This window comes from Eublepharis macularius, chromosome 11, assembly GCF_028583425.1.
Source record: "Eublepharis macularius isolate TG4126 chromosome 11, MPM_Emac_v1.0, whole genome shotgun sequence".
NCBI classification, from domain to species: domain Eukaryota; kingdom Metazoa; phylum Chordata; class Lepidosauria; order Squamata; family Eublepharidae; genus Eublepharis; species Eublepharis macularius.
In genome coordinates, this window is record NC_072800.1 from 92936385 (window position 1) to 92961158 (window position 24774).

Below are 24774 nucleotides of genomic sequence, written 5' to 3' on the forward strand. Positions count from 1 at the left end.
GCATCCACAGGCGTGTGTGTGGACCTGCCTGTGTAACATGAAATGAGGACCAGATTTTCTTCTACATCTGGTTCAAGCTTTGATCTGGAAGGCTGGTGTGCTTTGGCCAGCCTGTGCCTTTGAACTGCCAAATGCTGTCTGCGTGTATGTGGGGTGGGGTGTTGACGGGATGTGCAAGACAGCTGTTTCCACCTCTGTTCCAGCTCTGCCCGTCCCTGTACTTGGAAAGTCTCTTCCCACCTAACACCTTCTCTCTCCCCTGCGCCTCTTTCTCCCTCTTCTTTCCCTCTCCTGTGAATGACGTTGCTTCTCTGACACCCCCTCCCCTTCCCGGTTTCCGACAGCTCTACCTGAGCACTGAGTGCAAAGCCTCGGGGAACGATCTCTCCAAGCGGTTCCTGACTGAGATGGATATCCATCAGGTATTGCCAGCCGCTTGCAGTGTGGTGGATTTGCACGCGGGATGCATGAGGGCTGCTTTCCTTGGGAATTCTGCACACACCCCTTCCCAATTTCTGCAAATTTAAATCAGTGAGGTTGCATCAGCAGCATTCAAAACCTAGAAGGTGTTGAGAGGGAAGCAGCCGAAGAGACCAGCCTGTTATTCGCACATCGCTTCCTTCCCGGCTGAGTCAGGCCTAATAGCTTTCAGAAGTGGAGGGAATTGAGAAACGACCAGGTGGGTGGGTGGTGGTTCTTGTCACATTCATTTCTCACATGACAGATGTGTCTACCTTCTCTCTAGGGCCTCAATTCTCACTGTTCAAGCAAGCAGTCTCTCTCAAGAGAGGATCAAGCTGATTACCACTTTGGGTCAGGAAGGAATTTTCCTCCAGGCCAGATTGACATGGGATCCTGGACCCTTTTTTGCCTCCCTCTGGGCATAGAGCAGGAGGGTCACTGGAGGCAAGGGGGGTAACTGAGAATTCCCTGCATTGTGTAGGAGGCTGGACTAGATGACCCTGGGATTCCCTTCCAGCTGTATGCTTCTATGTGTAAGCCCCTCTCCCTGCATGTAGGTAGCACCCCCTGTTTTGTGTGCTGTTCTCTTCAGTGGGTACAATGTGGAGGGGGGGGTCAGGGAACGGTGGAGTATCTCTCTGGGTCTGCTAATGTCCTCGCTGTGGAGGTCTTTGCTGAGTGTCTAAGGAACTCGTCTGATTCCTGCTGCCTCTCCATACTGCTGATCGGTCTAATCCAGGGCTGGGCCAAGGGTGATCTCTGACAACCGATTTATCAGACCCAGTACTTACATATTTTCTCCCCTCCTGGTAAGGCTGTCTCAGCTCCCACCTCCTGTATGCCGCGTTTCTTTCTGAGCAAACGTTCATGCGGTGGGAGGTGACGTTGCACAACATCTCGTAGATACTCATTGTGGTTCCTTCCAGCTCTGTGCCTCATTGAGGCAGAATCATTGCCACGCAAAATGGTCTTGCTTGCATTGTTTTGCTGCAGTTTTTTCTCTGGCACGATCTTTTGGCCTTGGGGATTCCCGAGTGTCATCAAGAGTATGGGAAACTGGCTATCGGAGGATGAATATTGGGTATCCAGCTGTCTCCTTGTTGTGACGTCCAAGTGGTAGAATCTTTTGGCAGATCTTCCAAGATGGTTGGCTGCGCTGGCATGGTCGGAGCCCTGCAGGCCAAGGAACTTGCAATTCCAGCTCTTTGTAGGGTGCTATTCTTTCTTGGGAAGCTGGAGAACACCCCTTTGTGTTCCATGGGGCCCTTATACCCCCCCATGTCTGTTGGCGGAGTCACTCGGCAAGCCAGATTAGATGAAGTTGTACTTTCACTGCTTGGAATCCATGTCCAAACCAATAGCGACCACCACCTATGGGGTCAAATAACAATGGGGCTCTTATGAATTATGGGAGAGGGATATAATTGGGGTTGCCAAGTTATAATTCTGCTAGCTTCCAATCTGTAACCCTCCCTCAAAGGTTTGCATGCTGTAGGTAACATGACCGGAAGGGCTAAGCAGTTCATTTAGGTGAGATAAGATTAGGCAATCTCCCCACATCAGAACACTGAGATTTACTTTCATAACAAGTTTATTTGCAAAACGCAAAGAGCAGAAATGTAGTCAAGAGCAGGCAAAGGGCAAAGAAGTTGGTATGTGTTGTGGAACAGTGGCAGTTCCTAGAGGCAACCGGAAGGAAGTTCAAAATGTTCGTCTTTTGAAAACTTGGGAAAGCTCTCAATGGTGAACTCTGAGGTCTCCTGCTTGCACGGCGTGGTGCATTTGGCGTTACCTAAGACAGCCACGTGGCTGGGGCTATGTCCTTTACCTCTTGCTCTTTCAAAAGTTGGTTAAACACGGCAGTACAAAGAAGAGAGGCAATGGGTGCACTTTAGCAGAGTAAAAAGATTCTGGAAGATTCCCCCAGTGAAGCTATATGCGAAACGTGTAGGGGTCGTACAGTTATTAAAAACTAGCAACAGAGCCTGTTGTGTGGAAAAATGCAACGGGCTTGGCCCGATGGAGGGTCGTGCAAGTGCGACTGCGTGGGGATAAAAAGTGAGTCGTCACCAATATGACTTGCCTTTTATATAGTAGAATTCTTCCCTTCTCGCCTATTGCCTCTGTTCTTCATTTTGTCTTTGTGCACCCCCCCCCCTCCTAAAGGTGTCCAGCAGGCAAGACCAAGCAAGCTTTGGAAGAAAGAGCTGGTGGGGGGGGGGAGAGAGAGAACAAATAACCAGCCCATAAAGCAAAGAGAGCAAACATAACGTGTTATAAATAGAAAAGGGTCTTCTGGCCTCTGTCTGCTTCTGCCAGCCAGGAATTTGTGACATTCTTTGCAGCCGTTTTATCAGTCAGAGTGCTGGATTTTTAAAAACAACCACCCTGCATGCCGTCGGGCTGCTTTTCATCCCGCAAACTCTTGACTGCCCACCGTTCAGGGGACCTGGCAGCGCTGGAGCCGTTCTTCTGTATATTCATTCAGAATATTTATTTGCCGTCACTCTGTTTGAAGAAAATGCTCAAGGCAGAATACAGGTCATCTCAAGGCTGGCACCAGGAGGCCTGCTCTGAGGGGAAGGGAGTTCCCAGAAGTAGGGGCCGCTGCCGAGTAGACTCTGGTCCGTGTTCCCCCGAATGCATCTTTGAAAAGGATGGATTGGGGCAGCAGCATGTCCTCTGCTGCACTCAAAGGACAGGCAAGGACATGCGGGTCAAGGGTGGACTAGCCACCTGTCGAGAGAGATCTTGGGGGGGGGCGTGGCTCTGGCAGCCAGCAGCGACCTGAGCCAAGTACCCATGCTTCAGCAGCTCAGCTGTGACCCAGCCTGCAGCGCCAAGGATGGGCATACCCAGTGCCTTCTTTTGCCCCCTTGTAAGAGCAGTTCACATTTGGGGAGAGGAGGGAAGAAATCATTCATTGAGACTGTTTCAGGTGGGTCGCTGTGTTGATCTGGTCAAAGAACCAGATCCAGATCCAGTAGCACCTTAAAAATCAAGTTATGAGCTTTCCAGAGTCAAAACTCCTTTTGTCAGATATCTGACGAAGGGAGCTCTGACTCTGGAAAGCTCATGCCCTGGAAATCTAATTTATTTATTCATTCACGTCATTTATAGTCCGCCTTTCTCACTGAGACTCAAGGCAGATTACACAATGTGAGATTAGTACAGTCAGTATCAAGGACATTTCCATAAACAATGCCTTAGGGTAAATAGATACAAGTTTACAAAGACTGGGCATTAGATGACTGGCGAAGGAAATGGCAAACCACCCCATGAAGAAGTCTGCCGAGAAAACATCATGATGCGACGTCCCCCCATGGGTCAGTAATGACTCGGTACTTGCACAGGGGACTACCTTGACCTTTACCTAGCATTAGCAAGGATTCAATAAAGAGTTGAAGAAATGCTGAAACGGAACATAAACAATTCTAGAGTTGACATTAGACCACATGAAGCACAGGTTGCTCATAGTAGCACATATTTAAAACAACATGTAGTACATAAGGCAACATAGTGGTGAAGTCTTTGGTCCCTAACTCATTAGCAAAGCATCTGAGAGCCCCTCCCTACAATACAGCCCTCCTATACAGCCCTCAAAAGCCTTTTTGAATCATTCGGTTTTGCATCGTTTGCGGAAAGCTGGGAGAGTGGGGGCTCTCCTGATCTCCTCAGGCAGGCCGTTCCATAGGGTAACGTAGGGTAGTTTTTTTTAAGGTGGTGTTGGACCTGCATGTTACTCTTCATTGAGATAGGGTGCCTTTCAACTCCACTGCCCTTCAAAAGTCCCTGGCCTTTGGAGGTGCCTGGTTTTCTGGATTTGGGTTTTAACACCCAAGAGAGGCCATCATCCCTTTGGCAGGGCTTTGTGTCTTCATGCAGATACTGTATGGGAGAGAGGAATTACAAATTGAGTCTAGGGCCCATTTGGGGCTTCTGCCGCGTGACTTCTGCTTGAGCACTGTGCTGGAAGAAAGCTCAAGGGGCACCCAAGAATTCCCACTGGCAATGCGGCTGCCACAGCTGGGATTCTGAATTCTCAACCTTCCATCTGGCATCAACGTTGAGTTGTGCCCGTGAATATGAATTTCCCAAGGGCAAAGCTGTTAACTTCATGTACGAATACACACCCAAGCCCAGATGGTACAACTGGGAAAACTGTGACTTTGTGCAATTTCTTGTAGGACGCTCGAGAAGGAAAGAGCAGAGCCCCTCCTGTCTAGCTGTTCACGTTTTGCTGTGCTTGTGTGGTTAAAGAACGGCTTGCGCTGACCGTCGGCGGGTGCCGTAATCCCATGTTGAGAGGCAGGAGAGAGCATGCTTGATCATTTCTGAAAGCGAGCTGCTCTTTTTGGGTGCCCTTTGAAACGAGCCGTGGCTCTGGCCTCTCCATTTCGTGGAGTTCAGAGAAACTCCTTCGAGTGAACGCTCACCAATGAACCTGGCTTCCAGCCTTCCAGCCAAACACTGTTGAGAACAGTACTGGTTCAGACATCTGACTTCCCAATCTCTCGGATTATAGGTTAGGGTTAAGGAATATGACTCCGGTGTGTTGCCCACCCCAGTTCTAGCACGTGCAGCTTCTGTAGCTGGCTGTACATCCCCATTGAGGTCAGCTTTCAAATCAGGTTTTGTGACAATCCTGGAGAGAGCAGGTCCTGATATCTTTGACCTGGAGGTTGGACAATGTGATATCTGAACGATGCCCGTGCGTTCTTAGTCCTAGAGTTGGAGGGCTCTGTAGTCGGCTCCTTGTTCCGTACAGGGAATCCAGAGAGCCTTCCTCACCAATTACTGTCCACCCACTGTTTGAAAACCACCAGCATCGAGGACGCCGTTCACAGAAGGAGCGATCAGAGCAGAAGTTCTGTGGATTGTGGGAGCAAAAAGGTGCATTGCTGCAGTACTTTGCCAAACTGCTCTGCTTGCGCCTAGTAGACCTGTCCACTCCCATTTTCTCTTCCCAAATTTGCTCACCTCTCTCCCTTCGAGGCCTGACATGGACTTTGAGACCTGAGCACTCTCAGACCTAGTATAAAAGACTAATTTATCCGTACCTCATTAAAGCCTATAACCTGTCCAGGATGGAGATTTGTATTTCAAGTTCTGGGCAAGCTCAAAGATTCAGATAAGGTGTGAAAACTGATCTCTCTCTGTAGAGAACCTGCTTCTCAGTACAAATAACTGGTGAGTTCTTCTTGATTTAACTCTTTCTCCTCAAGGTACACAGAGATGAGAGTTTTCATCTTTATTCTTTATTGAAATAAAGAATATTGAACTATACTACAGGTTATACAAAGTTCACCGAAATATCCATGTATAACTAGAGTAGATATGATTAAAATCATAACTTCTATCCAGAGGAGTTAGCTGTGTTAGTCTGTAGTTGTAAAATAGTAAAGAGTCCAGTAGCACCTTTAAGACTAACCACCTTAATTGTATCATAAGCTTTCGAGAACCGCAGCTCTCTTTGTCAGATGCATCTAATGAAGAGAGCTGTGGTTCTCGAAAGCTTATGCTACAATAGTTGGTTAGTCTTAAAGGTGCTACTGGACTCTACTATTTCATAACTTCAATGACACTTGTTGGCTCTGGGCTTCTGTGGATGCTGATGCTAGAGAGTGCCAGGCACACAGTAACTGCTGTTGTTCATAGTGGTTGTAGGGTTGCCAACTCTGGGTTCGGAAATTCCTGGAGATTTTGGAGGCAAAGCCTGGTGATGATGGCATTGGTGGAGGAGAGCAGGGCATAATGCTATAGAGACCACCCTCCAAAGCAGCCCTTTCCCCCAAGGGAACTGCTCTTTGTCAGCTGGGGATCAAGAATCCAGCAGCATCTATAAGACTAACAAAAGTTGTGGTAGAGTATGAGGTTTCGTGAGCCCCAGCTCACTTCTTCAGATAACAAAATTTGTGGTAGGGTATGAGCTTTCATGAGCCACAGCTCACTTCTTCAGATAACAAAATTTGTGGTAGGGTATGAGCTTTCATGAGCCACAGCTCGCTTCTTCAGATAGGTATCTGAAGAAGTGATCTGTGGCTCACGAAAGCTTATACCCTACCACAAATTTTGTTAGTCTTATAGGGGCTACTGGACTGTTGCTCTTTTCTGCTGCTACGGACAGACTAACACGGCTACCCAGCTGGAGATCAGTTATAGTTCTGGAGAGCTCCAGCCCTACCTGGAGGTTGGCAAGCCTGTGGCTGTGGGTCTGCCCACGCAGCCCTCTGGCCTTTGATGCTGTTTGCTGTGCCCTGCCCCCTGATCCTTCCCTCCTCTGACCTTGCCCTAGCTGCGCTCTGCCATGTTTTGGCCTCGAATCCTGTCTGTGGAACTCCTGATTCTTCTGATGCCCCAGCAGTTGGCATCTCCAGGTCAAAGCAAGAACCCTGGAGGAAGACGGCTTCCTCCCCTCTCTCCCCCTCCCCAGCTCTGCTTTTTGCTAACAAAATGAATAGCACACACTCTCTCTACTCCCTGTTCCAACATCTGTGCTCACCCACGGGCGATCCGCTGCTTGTTTCAGATGAAAGATGACTTGCCAGCGTCTCCCCCACAATTAACAGAGATGAATCAGCTGTACCGTCTGCCCAACTGTTTCTCTTCTACCCAAGGACAGTCCTGATTTCTTGGCACCTGCCCCTTCTTTAGAGGCTTCTCTGGGGAATGCCTTTGAAGGCTGTCAAGCTTTTGAGTTTGGGTTCCTGTTCTGGATCTGTAGAAGCTGAATCAGGGAGGCAGGGGGAACACCCCCCCCCCCCGATTTCTAGTGTGCATCTATGTGAATAACCACGTGAGGACACAAAAGGCACCATGCAGGGGGGCCTACGGGCATTTCAGCTGCTCTTGCTGGTGGCTTCACCTTGCAGAGTTGATAAACGGGCTGTTGGGTAACATTTCTAGCATCTCTTAAACAAAAGAACAAATATGAGTCCGTTCTACAGTGAGGCGAGGCGGTAATCTCAGGCATGGATTTCAGGGTTGGGGGCAGTGCTGACCTCCTACTACCCCACCCAGGAGACAGAGGATTATCTAATGCTTTCCCTGCCTGTTCAAGCTGTGAGAGTAATAATAACAACAATGTGCTATATACCACCTGTCTGGACAGATTAGTGTCACGCTCAGAGCAGTGAACAAGGTCAAGGTTATTAGTGTCACCCCAATACAGCTGGAGCTGCGAGGATTGGCTTGTCCAAGGCCACCTGCAGAGCTCATGGCAGTAATGGGAGTCAAACCAGCAGAGTGCTGATTTCCTGCCCAACCACTTTACCACAAGGCTACAGCAGCTCACAGTTAAGGAAGCCTTTTGAACATGTGTAGATTTGCCATATGGCGGGTGTTTAGAGGCGCCCAGGTAAGGAAGAGGGAAAGGGTGGGAACTAGAGATGGGCATGAACCGAAATACGAACCAAAGTTTGTCACGAACTGGGCTGTTTTTTTGGTTTGCGAACCGGCGGTTCGCCGGAGCTCATTTCTGACGAACTGCTGTGATTTTTAGAGCGGTTTGTTTGGTTCATTTTTTGGTTTGTCACTGCAGACAGCCTGGCGCCGATCAATCTGCTACCTAGGCAATGGGGGGGATGGGCTTTCTGCAGACCTACTGCAGCCCCGGAAGTGACGTGCTCATGAACCAAACAAACTGGTTTGCAAACCGGGCAAGTTCATGGCGGTTTGTGATTTGTCGCGTTTCATGAGCCATGAACTACAATGAACCACCATTTTCCCAGTGCATGCCCATGTCTAGTGTGAAGTACCCTCCATTCCTGGGCTGTGCAGAGCCATCCCCCGCCAGCAGACAGAGATGTCTGAGAATACGGTATTAGCAAGTTGACAGGCGTGTTCCTGCATATTTTCTTCTCTGAAGTATTTGGTAGCATGGCAAGGGTTGCGCCAAGGGCTACTGGTCTGTTATTTAAAATCCCTTTTCAAGAAGATGCTTCCCCAATCCCAGTGTTGGCAAATCTAGTCTGACTATCTGGGCTGGCATTTCAAAGACTGTCAGTTCTCATTTCGTGGGGCCTCCCCGTCTTCTCTGAACAGTGTCCTCCTCCCCTGATTTGCGGCATTTAATACTTAATCAGTCTGCATGTTTTTCTTTAAACAATTTTTTTTTGGCTTGCTAAAGATCCTTATTACCATTTCACTTAAAATGGCATGCGCTCATGAGACAAGTCCCCAAAAGATAATTTGCCCGGTATTGGTGGAGTTCTCCCATCAATTACAAACCAAGGCTGACCCTGCTTAGCCTCGGAGATCTGACAAGGTGGGGATGCATTGTATACAGCACAGCCGGGCTTCCTATACAAGGATAGAAGGTAACGTAACTATCGTTAGATATCAAGAGCCGGCGAGCCTAAACATTTCTGCCTAGGCAACACAGTTAAAAACTGTGCACATATATGGTAATATAGGGTGAGTGGGATGAATATAAATCAGAAGGGGACGCATGGGTCTGCCCTGGACTGCTTTGGGCTATGGTGTAACTGCTCCTGTGACCCAATGTTCCTGCATACCCACACAATAAAAATGCATGCATGCCCAAACCTATCTTATCAGGGAGAAGGTTTCTAGCCTAGCTGGTTCTACCGGTGCAGGGATTTTTTATTTTTTTTACCCAGAGGAACATAATTCAATCTGTTGTGGCTCAGCTCTGACATAGATTTACCACCATAGCAAGCATTAGGCCATCCAGGGCTGCAGTTTGTGGCCAAGCAATGAAGAAAACTACCGTTAAATTGAGTGCAATTAACTTTTTCTGGATAACAGCCAGAGCTATTAACTGAAGAAGGTGGTTTAAGAGCAGAACAGACTTTGCAGCAGATCACACAAGAGAGTTTGGTTGCCTTTCTCCCTTTCCCTTCTTCTGTCTCTTTTGCTTGTGTTGTTAAGATGTGGGCTGAGCTTGCAATTTGTATTTGCTTGCTTTTTGTGATGAAAGTTGCATAATACCACTGTGAGGGGCTCGGGTGGGGGTGCCTTCCTTCCACCACATCCAGCATCAGAACAACTGTGTATCTTCTCCTTGCTCAACATAGATTGATGTTTCTATCTGCAAGCTGAGGGGCTGATTCTTACAATGTGCTTCTTTTCTGTTATGGCTGTTTTTTAAAAAAAATCTTTTTAACATTCCAAATAATTTGGTAAAACTCCAGTGTACTTGTTGCCGTTTCCTCGTGTTTTTGTTGGAGGGAGAGAGTAATATGGGTCAGTAGAGCTCTTCAGTAATTGTGGGAGATGAGCGGAAGCCAGCTGGCCAGTTGCAGTGGGCTATGGTCATGGAGGGTATCAGTGACCGTTTCTTTCTTCCCTCTGACTTCAGGTCTTCGACAGCCGTTCTGATGCCCTTGCGGTTCACGCTATCGGAGTCCTCACGTCCATCATGAGCAGTTCCCCCTCAGCCAAGGTAAGAGGCTCACACTTGTTGGGGGGGTTGGACTAGATGGTCTGTATGGCCCCTTCCAACACTATGATTCTATGATTGTTGTAGCACACAATTTGCTTCTGTTGCTCATTCGGTAGTTGGCCATCCTGTCCCACGGGCCCAAATGACTGAAGAAGAGATTGTGCAATATGCGCGCTGTGCTTAGGGTGTTTTAATAAACCGTAATCTATTTTTATGCTACCAGTGTTTTGTCTTTTATGTATCTTAATTGTTGTGATCCGCTCTGAGCCCTCTTGCGGGGAGACCGGATTATAAATTAAGTAAATAAATAAGAATAAACCCAGGGGTGCGGCGTGAGTGGGGAGGGGATCAGACAAGAGCCTCATCCCCCAACACGGTTATAACAGAGAAGAGCTTGGAAATATTTGCTTAAAAGGAACTGACCTTGCTGACCAAAGCACAGAAATGTCAGCGCTTTCCCTCTTCCTCCTACACAGATTCAAAGAATCTAAACCGAAATACCACCCTGATGTGTGTTTATTCGATAGCTATGAACAGAGACAAGACATTTAATTATTATATTTTTATCCTGCAAAGAGCTCAGAGTGGCGTATGTGGTTCTCCCCAGGGCTTTTTTTCTGGGAAAAGAGGTGGTGGAACTCAAGACTGCACAATGACATCACTTTGGGTCAGCTGGAACAAGGGGGGAGTTTTTAAAAGTTTAAATTGCCTGTGGCAAAAATGGTCACATGGCCGGTGGCCCCGACCCTCCGATCTCCAGACAGAGGGGAGTTTAGATTGCCACCAGCATGGAGGGCAATCGAAACTCCCCTCTGTCTGGAGATCGGGGGGTGGGGCCACCAGCCATGTGACCATTTTTAGGAGGTGCCAGAACTCCGTTCCAGCACGATCCCGCTGAAAAAAACCCTGGTTCTCCCTTTTTTCCCTTACAACAACCCTGTGAGATAGGCGAGGCTGGGAGTGGTCATCCCGTGACCTTTATGGCAGTAGAAAAGAACCAAGAGTCCAGTAGCACCTATAAGGCTAACAAAATTTGTGGTAGGGTAAGGGTTTTCTTGAGTCACAGCTCTGGTATCACAGCTGTGGCTCACGAAAGCTCATACCCTATCACAAATTTTGTTAGTCTTACAGATGCTGCTGGACTCTTGGTTCTTTTCTACTGTTACAGACAGACTAACACGGCTACCTATCTATCTCCGGTGAGCTTCATGCTGGGCTGGGATGGAAACCTGTCTCCCCTCAGGCCTGATCTACTAACCACTCCATCATCTTTCCCCTGAAGTCACGAAGGCTAGAAACATTGAAGGGGAGTTTCTTTCCCGGCCAAATTTCACACCCGATCACGCGTTTCCATCACAAATGAGCAGATCTGCGGAATATTCTCATCGCTGCCACAAGGACTCTGGAGTTGTTGTTCCTTTATTGTGTGTTTACTTCAAGGGAGATTCAACTCTCACCATGTTTATCCCCAAGTTCTCTTCTGAATTTTAATCCAGGAACGTAAAAGAGAATTTATCTCACCAACCGTGAAAAGTGGGAATCTTTTCGAATTCCTGTAGTCCCCGCATCCTAAACTCTAGGATCAACATGGATTAAGTTTTTTGCATGGCTGCCCTGTGTTTAGAGTATCTGTGCCTATTCACAGAGTCTGACCCCAGCCCCAAAGAAGGGCAAGAATCAAACTAACAGACAGCAGATGCCCCAACATAGGCCAACCTGGCACCTGTTACATATTCATGCAAAAGAGCAGCGTGAATCCACTACATAATAGCTGGCAAAGGATGTATCGGCCACTGGGTAGATTTGATGCTGCTGTCCTCTTTTGAGTTGGATTTGCCTGAAAAAGGCACACCTTTCCCATGTGAACCTACCCATCCACTCTGGTCATCTTTTGAGGCTATGCTTCAGGTGTTCGTGCCACCTGAGGTTAAACAGGTGGCAACCTGAGGAAGGGCCTTCTTGGTCATGGCACCAAAACTTTGGAACACCCTCTCTCATTTGTCTCCATCTGACATTGTCTTCTGCCAGCAGGTGAAGGCCTTTTGGTTTCATTTGGCATACCCCCAGAAAACTCTTATTGGCCCTCCCACCCTGGTTATGTTTTTATGTGCTTGTGTGTTTGTGTTTTATTTAGAGATGGGCACGAATCGGGAAAATACCGAACCATGCTGTTCGTGGTTCATCACATTTCACGAACCATGAACTTTCACGAACTTGCCCCGGTTCGCAAACCGGTTTGTTTGGTTTGCGAAAACATCACTTCCACGGCAGCAGAAGGTCTCTAGAAAGCCCATCCCCACCATTGCCTAGGAAACTGATTGATTGGCACCAAGCTGTCTGCAGTGATGAACCGAAAAATGAACCAAACAAACCGGCCTAAAGTTGCGGCACTTCGTCAGAAATAGGCACTGACTTTCATTTCTTTAAATAAAATGTTTTTTTTTTAAATGCGCACTGATGAACCGCTGGTTCGTGAACCATGATTTGGCCTGGTTCGTGCCGAACTTTGGTTCGTATTTCGATTCATGCCCATCTCTAGTTTTATTTAATTGTTTTGACCATTTTATATATACTTATATTTTAAATGCTTTTTAACATCAGAAATCCCTTAATGTTTGAAATATTTGAATGTTTTCATGTTCACCCTACTGGAGACCCTGAACTGGGTGGAAAAGCAGCACAGAAATGTTTTAAGTAAACAAACTTAATGGTCCCATTTCTGGAGGGCTGGAATAAAGATCACAAGAAGCCCCAAAGAGGGGAAACAACCAGAGTTTGCTGCTAGCAGAGCGCCGCCACCCCCTTTTTTTGTGCATTTTGTGTGTGTTTGCTCACAAGACTGCTTTAGGGAAACCTTTCAAGGCTTTGTTTAGGGTAGCAGAAGCAAATGGCACCTTGCAAAAGCATTCTCTAGTTAATCCTCGCTGGCTGCCGCTCTTTCAGGAGGTGTTCAAAGAAAGGATCGGCTACTCCCACTTGTACGAAGTTCTGAAGAGCCAGAGCCAGCCGACCAGGAGGCTGTTGCAGGAGCTGCTCAACATGGTAAGGACTTTTTTTGATGTCAGGAAATCAGTATCCAGGAAGGGGAGGGTGCCGAGAAGCAGCAGAACTCTGCAGCTGTTCGCTCATCCACAAATGCATTTATAAAAATTATTGTTCCTGCAGCCCTATACATTCTGCAATATTAAGCTGTGTGTGCTATGTGCCGTCAAGTTGCCTCCGACCTTTGGTGACCACCTTATGAATGAAAGACCTCCAAAATACCCTATCATTAACTGTGTTTACCTTTGCCTTTACCTGTGTTTACCTTTACCTTTAACTGTGTATGGATTGTAACGGCCTTTGGCCACAAATAATAAACATACCTTGATACCTATCATTAACAGACTTGCTCAGATCCTAAAAACAGTAGGACGTGGCTTCTTTGATTGAGTCAAGCCATCTCGTTTTAGGTCTTCCTCTTTTCCTGCTGCCTTCCACTTTTCCCAGCATTATTGACTTTTCCAGAGAATCTTGTCTTCTCAGGATGTGACCAAAGTCCGATAGCCTCAGTTTTGTCATTTTAGCTGCTAGGGAGAATTCAGGCTTGATTTGATCTAGTGCCCACTTATTTGTCTTTTTGGCTGTCCGTGGTATCCGCAAAACTCTCCTCCAGCACCACATTTCAAATGAATCAATTTTCTTCCTGTCAAGCTTTCTTCACCATCCAACTTTCACATCCATACATGGCAATGGGGAATACCATAGTTTGGATTATCTTGATCTTGGTTCCCAGAGACATCTTTATCGTTAAGGATCTTCTCTAGCTCCCTCACAGCTGCTCTTTCAAGTCTCAATCTTGTTTCAGTCTTAAACTATATGAAAAAATGTATTTGCACTTTTTGTATTTAGCAGTTTTCTTGAACAAAAAGAGAGAGCATTTGAATGTTACTGTTTAATCATAAAGGGCCAGGAAGAAGGTTTTTCTGTCCGCAGCTAAAGATGGTGTTTCTACAGAAGCCTGACATTCTCTGGGATTACCTGGGAATGTCAAAGAGATTCTGGTTATATTTCTTACTCCCACAGCCCAGAATTTTAGCAGTTGGAGCTGGTCCCATTGAACTCAGTCTTCGATGCTGTAATTTAGATTGAACTGGTTTCCTTTTCCATAAGCGGTGCTTCCCCAACCACACCCTTCTTATCTGGCTTTGAGCTTGGCCTTGTGGACAGGATGTGACTGCATTTAAAAAACAAAATAAAGAGCGCATCAATGTTGGGGATAACAAAGGTCGCTGGGTCTTGGCCTTGCAGTACACTGTTGCTTGAGTAGCAGTGCATTCTGGGATGAAGACTTTATAGATTAGCGCTTTGTAAGCAGCTGGCTTAATTGTATAAAAAATAAAATAGTGTGGTGTGCACAGAGAAGAAAAAGACCGCTGGGTGTATCTCAGAGTCTTTAGCAAACTGATGCATGGAATGAGGAGGAAATCTAGGTCGAGGGATCGTTCATTCATTGGGCGTTATGGGGAAGAGGCACACTAATAAACCAGGAGGTGGGTCCAGACTTGACTCTTAGAATTGCTTCCTTTTTTTTTTTTAGGCAGTTGAGGGAGACCACACATCTTGCCCCCCACGCCTGATCCACAACGAACAGCCACTGTTGATTCTGATCTCGTGGCTTCCAGAGCTGAAGTCCCGGGAATTGCAGATCTTCCTTTCCGACTGGCTGAAGAAAATCTGCGACTCCTCCCTCCAGAGCCGCACAACATGTGTGAAGGCTGGGATGGTTGGCTGCCTCTTGGATGCTTTGTGCGCCACTGAGCACGAACTGGACGGGAAATGTGCTGAGAACCTCATCTGCCTGCTGCAAGTTCTGGGCAGCCTTTCCATCCGACCGGGCGAATTCAAGCAACTCCTCAAGCTGCTCCGGACTGACCTGGGCAAGGGAGCCCATCCGTACACCACCCAAGTCATCCGAGCGCTCTCAGGCATGGCCCGGAAGGACAGGCCAGAGCGAGCTCTTCAGTACTTTGACCTTACCCCGAGCATGGCTGGGATTATGGTGCCTGCTATTCAGAAGTGGCCTGGAAGTGGCTTCGCCTTTCACGCCTGGGTGTGCCTCGTTGAGGAGCCGAAAGATTCCCCCGAGGAAGCTGCCAAGTTGAAGCGGAAGCAGCTGTACAGGTATGGATACGGAAGAAGGAACGTGGGCAGAGGGTGGAACGGATGCTACATTGCATACAGTCCCCAAGCTGACGCTTTCCTTTTTTAAAATTATTATTATTATTACTATTTTATTGATTTAAAAAAGAATACATACATATACACATAGACATCACATCAGGGGATATCAAGCACAACTTCGTAAGAAATCAATGGCGATGATAACAACAAACTATGTATTATACTCATTTTCCATCTCTACAGTTCCTTCTTCTTTATATCTTGTTTTCCTTATCCAAAACCTAATTTCCCTGTAAGTCTACCCTGCTTATTTCCTGTAAGTATTCTCTCCTATCTTCATATCCTATACTTAATTTCTTGTTCCATAATTGGATTTAACCCATCTATGAAAGGGTGACCATCTTTTCTGCTGATTGCCCCTACTTTGTTCTTTTATCAAGTCTGTTAAGACATCAATTTCTGCTGTTTCTAAGATTTTTCCTATCACTTCTCCTTTCAATGGTATCTCTAGCTTCTTCCAATACCTCACATATATTATTCTTGCCGCTGTAATGAATCATCAAAAACCCCTTTTCCTTCTCTACCCCCTCCAACATAATATTCAATAAGAACAATTCTGGTTTGAAAGGTATGGCCGTGCCTAATACTTCTTGAAGTAACCCATGTATCATCTTCCAATATTTCGCCGCCTTTTTACATGACCACCACATGTGATAGAACATACCTTTCTTTACATTTTCAACATTTATTGGATGTATCCGCATACATTTTAGCCCCCAAGCTGACACTTTCCAAAGGGATAGATCAAGATGGGTAGCCAGGTTAGTCTATCTGTAGCAGTGGGAAAGAGCAAGAGTCCAGTAACACCTATAAGACTAACAAAATTAGTGGTAGGGTATGAGCTTTTGTGAGGCACAATTCACTACTGAAAAAGTGAGCTGTAGCTCATGAAAGCTCATACCCTGCCACTAATTTTGTTAGTCTTATAGGTGCTACTGGACTCTGCTCTTTTCCATTTTCTAAAGGGGTTCATTGGTTGTAGCCAAAATAAGATTCTTAGGGCACCTTACAGATGAAAGAAATTACGGTGGCAGGACCGTTTGTGAGCTGGGGCCCACAACGTTTCTGGTGCGTAAAGGCATATGTGCACATCTTCACACACTGGACAGCGTGGACCCCGGCTCACAAGTCTTCTGCCATGATAAATTTGTTGGTATGTAAGATGCCACAAAATTCTTTGCAGTGTAAGATGTGTCTGCTGAGGACTCTCGAGGCAATATCCCTAGGCCAACCATCTATGTGAAAATAGCCAGATTAGTTTCCCTCCAAATGAGAGTTTATGGATTCGGACGTTGCAAGAAAGCACACTTAGTAGAAACTGTGGTTAACAAAGCAACTACAGATCCTAGGTGGAAGTCCCAGTTTCATGGCAGCCAGCAGACCCCGGTTGGCTAGGCCTACAATTAACCGAGCTCTGTTGAAACCGCAGCTTGTGATAAACTGTGGTGTTTCATAATGCCTGAGCACAGTCTTGAAACTGGACACTTCTGGCTGTGGGCTTTGCACGCTTGGCCTCTGCTCATTTCGTCTGCATAACTGACTTTGTGGCCTGATGCCGGCCTGTGGGTGGGCTTTCTTCTCTGGGCAACGGTCAGAGAGCATTGTCCTGCCATTAGGCCAGCTGTAGCCATTGCCAAGCCTCTTTATACCCTTCCATTTCCCTCCCACCAGTTTCTTCACAGCCAGCGGGACTGGCTTTGAGGCCTTCTTCACAACCGATGGGATGCTAGTGGTGGCCGTCTGCACCAAGAAGGAGTACATGACGGTTGCTCTCCCGGAGTTTCCTTTCAACGACGCAGCCTGGGTGAGTTGAGCCTGCTGCTGTGTGCTGGAAAGCCCAACCCAGCTGCCAGCCGTACCACAGCTGGGTTCTTTTGCCTGGATTTATCCTGTTGTTGAGCAAAGAAGAAGAAGGTACAAGAGAAGAAATTCCACTCCATGGGTCTGTCAGGCAAGCCCTGTCCTGTTGTACTGTCGGTCACAGGCAGGCGTTCTGTGTGCGTGGCAAAGTCCTTGCAGGTCACATCTTGCTTGGGGGAAACAATTATGCTGGGCCCCCCATCCTGGACTTATGCCCAAGACCCCAAAATTTCAAAGACCGCCCCTACCTGCTGGGGTTCAGTCAGTATCAAAAGCACCATAAGGATTAAAAAATCCTTGAGACAATCATCTCTCAAAGCCAAATGTGGCTTAATTTACTGGGGTTTTGCCAAGTGATGTCAGCCACCTAAAGAACCAGAAGACTAAGCCCCCCTCCTCCCTGGCAAGCAGCTTAATAATAATAATAATAATAATAATAATAATAGCAACAACAACAACAACAACAACAACAACAACAACAACAATAAATATTTGATTTATATACCGCCCTTCAGGACAACTTAACACCCACTCAGAGCAGTTTACAATGTTATTATTATCCCCACAACAATCACCCTGTGAGGTGGGTGGGGCTAAGAGACCCAAGGCAGGTCACCCAGCTGGCTTCTAGCAGAGGAGTGAGGAATCAAACCTGGCTCTCCAGATTAGAGTCCTGCCGCTCTTAACCACTACTCCAAACTAGAAAAGAGTCCAGTAGCCCCTTTAAGACTAACCAACTTTACTGTAGCATAAGCTGTCGAGAACCACAGCTCTCTTTGTCAGATGCATACACCAAATTGGCTCTCTGGCTCCTCCTTTCCGTTTAAGTCCCGTGTCAGCCGGGGGGGGTCCATAAACGCTTCCGCCTCCTTCTGCTTCTTTCAGCATTGTGTCGATATTGTTCACATCACCGGCCGCCGGCCCTTCGGCCAGAACCTCGTAAACATCTACGTGGATGGGCAGCTGCAGAAGATAGCTCAGCTGCGATTTCCCTCCCTGGGTGAGGTAAGAGCATTTCCTGAAGGGAGACGGTTGCAGAGATTGCAGCATTACAGATGAATAAAATGAGCTTTAATCTCAATGGGGGTGCAGCGGAGCACTCATTTGATCAAACCGCGGAAGGTTTGGGGGAGAAATGATACAGAGGCCCCAGAAATGGTTCTGGAGTAGCTGAACTGGCAGCATGGTAAGCAAGTTTTTCCTGGGCCGATTCCAGACGGCTAACCGGAAGGCACTTCATGCCGCCATGTTCCGGATCGCGACGGGGAAAACGCGAAATATCGCGTTTTCTCGCGTGAGTTTGGCGCGACGTCGCACCAAACTCGCGCGAGAAAACGCAATATTTCGCGTTTTCCCCGTCGCGATCCGGAACATGGCGGCATGAAGCGCCTTCCGGTTAGTCGTCTGGAATCGGCCCTGGTGCGTCCCTTAGTTTAGAAGCCACAGGAAGCCCTAAGTAAGAGCATCGTGTAAGTACAGAGGATCCATTTTAAAACTATATCTGAAGAAGGAAATGAGCGCAGAGCGACAAAGCAGTTTTGAGTGGGAAGCCGCGTTGGTCTGCAGTATAGAAGGGCAAGATTTGAGTCCAAGAGCACCTTAAAGACCCAATAGGATTTCAAGACTATAAGTTTTCGAGAGTCAGATCACCCTTCATCAGATACTTGGTTGGTGACAGAGCAAGTTCTTTACATGCCGAAGCATCTCATGTTCAGTCCCTGGATTCTTCTATTAAAACATTCTTGGGCAAAAGCCTGCCACTGAAGTCTTCAGCGTTGCTGCCGGTTTGACAGGACTGACAATTTGACTTGCTGGACTGTGGTTCTATATGCTCGTGTAGAGAGACGAGCCTTCGCCATTCCCAACCCTCTGTGCTTCGAGTTTTGCAGCTCGTTGATGTTGGATTCTCCCAAAGTAACCATTGCCGATGCTTACTAAGAAGTCTGTTGACAGTCAAAATGCTGTCCATCACCTAGTCTGGAAGCGTGTGGAATCTTTCCTTTAAGGATGGGGCCATAGCTCAGTGGTAGAGCGCGTGCTTTGCATACCAATGGTTCCAAGTTCGATTCCCAGTGTCTCCAGTTCAAGGGAATTCTTGGGGGAAGATCTTTCTCTCCTGGGATCTTGGAAAGCCTGAAGAGACAGGTGTTGGGCAGGTATTGGGCAACAGAGACAAGTTTCTCACCTGTCGGGCTACCTTTCTCAATGCTACCAAACTGTGCTTTATTTTTCAACAGGGGCCTCTAGTATGAATTTAGAGTTTGAGTTTGCAGGTATAGGGCATTTAAAAAAAAACCCTATAATTTTCATTATAGCTGTAGCCATCTCACCACAGGAAATCTAAAACCACAAGCTCCTTTTCCTCAGGTGTGGAAAGGTCACAGGGGTCGTTGTAAGGAATTCAGTGGCTGTCTCTGATAGGGAGTCAGGCTCGGTATGAGAAATTGAATATTTGTCGGCTTCTGGCTAAAAATCCCACCCAACTTCCTAGCCTGACCTGTGAGCTCACAATGTTCTCCGCAGACACTGTAAACCAGGTCTTTATAGTGACTCTACTGTCTGACAAGAGGGGCTGTGAGGCAGCAAAGGCCTGGATGCCAAATGTGGTTGTCCACCATTTTAATCTCGACCGGAGCCAGGGCCTTTTTGGTCCTGGCCCCGGCCTGGTAGAACTCTGTCCGTTGAAACCAGAGCCCGGCAGGATTTGTTGTCCTTCCGCCAGGCCTGTAAGACAGAGATGTTCCACCAGGCATATGGCTGAGGCTGGGCTATCTAGTGGGAGGGAGGGGATGAATGATTTCATCCCTCCCCATTAGATATTTTATCACCGCCCTGTTTTAACAGTTTAATTGCACCTGGAAATTACAGTCAGTATGCCTAAGGGTTGTTTTATCCAAGTGAAGCTAAGTAAATAGTTATATCGTGGTTGCTGCCATCTGGATATTTATTCTATTATGTTAATTAGCTCAGATCTTTAAGATGTTTTATGAACTTTATGAATTTTATGGATCATTGTCGTTATTGTTGCTACTGTTTTAAATGATGTAATCCGCCCTGAGCCTGTTTGCAGGGAGGGCGGAATAGAAATCCAATGAAATAAATAAATAGATAATCCCTACTCTTTTCTTCTCTCCTAGTCCTTCACTTCTTGCTGCATCGGCTCGGCCGGCCACCGGACAACCACCACCATGACCACTCAGTCCTCTCCGTGCCACTCACCAGACCTCGGCTTCCCTGCTCACCCTCCCCTGAGCCGTTCCCAGTCCTTCCCAGCTTCTCTGGCGCCACATGCCTGGATGCCCATCCCCCCTCAAGTTCCCCGGGAAGGCGTGGTTTCCACGATGATAGCTGGGAGCCAAGATACAGAGTGGGGGGTGCCCACGTCCCTGGAGGGGCACCTCGGGTCTGCCTCGATCTTCTACGAAGCACTGCAGCCGGCTCAAGTGAAGGCGCTCTACTCCTCAGGTATGTGTCTGGGAAGGTTGGCTGGGGGAGAAGGCTGCTTGTACAGCCACAGAAAGAGGCTTCCGAGCCCAGGGCTGTAGATAAGGCTTGTGTCCCATGGTCAAACTGAGGCGGTGCCAGTGTGATGTGTCCGCAAGGGAAGAGCTCGGCATTTTGGTAGTTGGCCAGCTGGTAGAATGCAATCTCAAATTTCATTTCCATTCAGGGTCATAGAATCCTAGGGTTGGAAGGGACCTCCAGGGTCATCTAGTCCAACCCCCTGCACAATGCAGGAAATTCCCAACTGCTTCCCCTTACCCCCCACACACACCCAGTGACCCCTGCCCCATGCCCCAAGATGACAAAACAGGATCCTTAGCCAAACTGGCCTGGTGAAAATTGATTCCTGACCCCAAGGTGGTGATCGCCCTTACCCTGGGCATGTAAGAAGGGGCCACAAGGACTAAGCCCTGATGTAACCCTTCCTGCCCTCCCTCTCATGATCTGCCCAAGTCCTTTAGATTTTATACCAAAAATACAGCAAAGCCGGTGGGCCGTTCCCACCTGCTGTCCCCACACACCACGTTCAGAGCGGCTGCTTTAGATGCAACATCCTAAAGACGGTGAGGCCAGTTGAACTGGAGGAACCAGCTGCCTTCCTCTCCACCCTTTCCGATGCTTTTAACAGTGTGCTTACATACTGCTCTTCTAGGCAGATGAGTGCCCACTCGGAGCAGTGAACAAAGTCAGTATTATTATCATCCCCACAATAGAGCTGGGGAGCTGGGCTGAGAGGAGGGGCTCAGAGCAGTGGTAGGATTTGAACCAGCAGAGTGCTGATTCGCCCCCAGCCACTTACCCACTATACTACACCATGGAGAGTGCTTTTTAAGGTGTCGTGCAGCCTGCCTGCAGCCCATGGGAAAAAGGGGAGCCCTCTTTTTTTTCCTTCCGGTTGCCCTTTTGCATTTTTCTTCTCTCTTGGAAGCTTGCTCATTTGAGACTGCGGTATCTGTATTAGGAGTTTGCAGGCGTTCTTGCTTGGGCAGAGGAAATAAAGAGGCCTTCTCTTGTGTTGCGGCAGGGTGGGTGTTTTTCCTCCAAGGAGGGCAGGGCAGGGCAGGAAATAGAGAGCTCGACAGCCCTGCCCACAGCATTGAAGAAACAGGGCTGGGGGCAGGTCTGTCCTGCAAGCGCCTGCTCTCGACACTGCCGATACCTCCGCTATCTCTCCCTTTTGACAGATATGCCCGCTTCTGCCAGGATGTCTGTCGGTTGGTGGCGAAGGGTATTTCCCTTTGCAGGAGACAGCAGGGCGTGGTGTGCAGAATGTGTGGTTTTTCTGGGGATAAACAGGACTGAGTTAGGTCCCGGCTGGCTTCTGGCCTGAGAAGACCAGAAAGCAAGGTGTGAGCTGGTCTGTGCCATGGGAACTCGCACATGTTACCGTACACAGTCTTGGTGGAATGCCTGCAAACTTCCTCCGTGAGAAAGTGCCGCGTCTGGAGACGATGCAGGCTCCTGTGAAGGCGCTGAAGTTTGACTTGTCTAAAGCCTCTTTCGCACATGCTCTTGATCAATGTGTGTCTGCTGGCTGTAATATTGCAGGCTGGGGTGGGGAGAATGTTCCCCACGCACACCCCCAAGCTACGAGCCGCTGCACACCTGCGGGACCGCCTCTCACCCGATGTTCTCCGGAGAGCACTGCGCTCAGCAGGAAAAAATCTACTGGCGGTCCCTGGCCCCAGGGAGGTTCGACTCACCTCAACCAGGGCCCGCCGGGCCTTCTCGGCCCTGGCCCCAACCTGGTGGAACTCTCTGTCTGAAACAACTCAAGCCCAGCGGGATTTATTATCATTCCACCGGGCCTGTAAGACAGAGATGTTCCGCCCGGCTTTTGGTGATTGAGACGAACGGGCCTCCTTTTTAGCTTTCCACTGGGGAGAAGGGTGTGGGTTGCGCTATAGTGCCGCTGGAGAAGGTTGTTGTACTGCTACCAGTCATGGAGGCTGTTCTATATTCTATATGAGATTAACTGTGGATGTTTATTGTATTGTAATATTTTTATGCATGTTAGCTGCTCTGAGCCTGCCCGGCAGGGAGAGTGGATTACCAATCTAATAAATAACAACAACAACAACAATAATTTAAATAACTCCCCATGGCAGCCCCCCTGCACATGGGGTAGGTGACTGCACTGCCACAGCCGGGATTCTGGTTCTGCACTGCAGCTTTGGTCCATTGGGGGGATAAACAAGGTGGCTCCCATGTGGCCATTCAGCATGTGGCCCTCAAGCCAGGCAGTGGCCGTGTGCAGGATTCTGCCATCAGCATGTGCTGGTCTGCCTGCACTGACAGGTGGATTCTGAACAAGGAGGATGCCCAACACGGCTTCTTCTGCGCTCCCCCACACATTTGTTTAGTTACTATGGAGAGTTCTTTGCTTGTATCATAGCATGATGGTTAAGTGGTTGGGTTGCAAATCAGCACTCTGCTGGTTCGACTCCCACTGCTGCCCTGAGCTCAGCAGGTGGCCTTGGGGAAGCCACTCCTCTCCACCTCAGCTGTATTGTGGGGATAATAATAATACTGACTTTGTTCATTGATCTTAGTGGGGCACTCATCTCTCTAGAAGAATGGTATATGCCACTGTAGCATGGTGGTGAAGTGGTTGGGCTGCAAATCAGCACTCTGCTGGTTCAACTCGCTCTACTGCCCTGAGCTCAGCAGGTGGCCCTGGGGAAGCTGCTGCTCTCAGCTCCCCAGCTGTATTGTGGGAATAATAATAACACTGACTCTGTTCACCACTCTGAGTGGGTACTAATTTGTCTGGAAGGGTGGTGTATACGCACAGTTGTTATTATTGTACTGCAGTACAAATGCTGTTGTATTTGCAGTTTTCTGTATTGCTTTTTAGATAGATCTATATGGTGTTAACATATATGATGTATTCTTTGTTGTTAGCCGCCTTGAACCCGTTTGCAGGGAGGGAGGGGTATATATCTAAATATATACATACATTCCTACATACATGCATACATAAAAGTCCTGTCAGGGGCATCTGTTGACGCAAGATACTGGACTAGATGTAGCCATCTTGGTCGGACTAAGCACGGTTTGTCTCCTATGGCTCTGGACCAGTCCTACCCTTGGAAATAGTTTCCAATTATTGTCCTGGCCTCTAGGCCTTCAGCAGTATTGGTTCTGCTGGCCACCGGACAACTAGTACCTTCACCACTTAACAGACGTGGCCTTCCCAACCCACCCTCCCCTGCAGGCCCGGCGCGTCCATGGAGGCGGTGCCAGCAACCGCCTCGAGCGCTGACCTCTGAAGGAGGCGCTGTGCTAGCCCCCGACGACCCCCCCCCCCCGACCCGGAAGTGGACCGTGTCCCCGCTCGCCTTTCTGCCCCTCTGCTGCTGCAATTTGCCTCGGCTTGGCTCTCGGCAAGCTGGGTGGCGCGGCAGCGAGCGAGGAGGCGAGCAGAGAAGTGGGCCACCTCCCTGCCCCTTCGCCGCTGCCGCCCGCCTCAGGTGAGGGGGACGCTGCTGCGCGATGATGTCAAGCGGGCAAGAGTCGCCACCTCCTGCTCCGGGAGCCCCACAACCACGCTACGCCGCTGCCCCTCCCAATCACCAAGAATACTGAAAGCAGGCTGGGAAAGGTATAATTTTGGAGATGTATTTAAAATTCATCATTTTTAAGCCTACAGTATCAAGTTGATTAGCGGGGGCAGGGCACAAGAAGGTATCTCGCCTCAGGCACCAGAAACCCTGGCACTGGCCCTGCTCCCCTGAGCTGTGCCCTGTTACTATTATTGTTGTTGTTGTTTTCTGTTTCTGTAAGCCTAGTCCTACTGCATTGTTTGTCGGCTGTTTTATGCTGTCTGATTGAATAGGGGTTTTTTTAAATATTTTGTAATCTGCCTGGTTTCTTGCCGAGGCAGGCATAAATGAAGTTAACAGATAAAAGAGTTGAGTGGGCATCCTTGCATTCAGAGCAAATTCCTATGACTTTAAACATCAGACCTGATAAAACCAGATCTTGCTTCTTGCAACGCACGCTTGAAAACAGCCCGCTCCCTTCTTCCTCCCCGCAGGACCAAATGTGACATCACCATTTAAGCCGGAAGGGGATTTCCTGGAGCTCAGCAACAAACTCCTTCTGTATTACACGCCACAGGTATGACCCCGATCATCTCTGGCCATCTATTTTCTGCCTCTGCCAAGAGCGGGGAGTGACTGTATTAAACGTGATGGTGCCTTATCTTTCTGGCATCTTGATGATTTCAGGCAGATTTATTTATTTATGTCATTTATAGTCCATCTTTCTCACTGAGACTCAAGGCGGATTACATAGTGTGAGATCAGTACAATCAG

The 24774-nt window shown here is 48.1% G+C and overlaps 1 protein-coding gene across 1 annotated transcript in view; it reads left to right on the top strand.

Annotated features, from left to right (window-relative positions):
• Positions 1–24774, top strand: part of NBEAL2 (neurobeachin like 2) — a 206444-nt gene that overhangs the window by 126465 nt on the left and 55205 nt on the right. The window contains exons 10-17 of the mRNA XM_054990898.1: positions 345–422; positions 9785–9868; positions 12812–12910; positions 14448–15031; positions 16763–16895; positions 17837–17956; positions 20089–20416; positions 24495–24577. Coding sequence (XP_054846873.1) covers positions 345–422; positions 9785–9868; positions 12812–12910; positions 14448–15031; positions 16763–16895; positions 17837–17956; positions 20089–20416; positions 24495–24577 — 1509 coding nt within the window. The remainder of the gene's footprint in view (positions 1–344; positions 423–9784; positions 9869–12811; positions 12911–14447; positions 15032–16762; positions 16896–17836; positions 17957–20088; positions 20417–24494; positions 24578–24774) is intronic.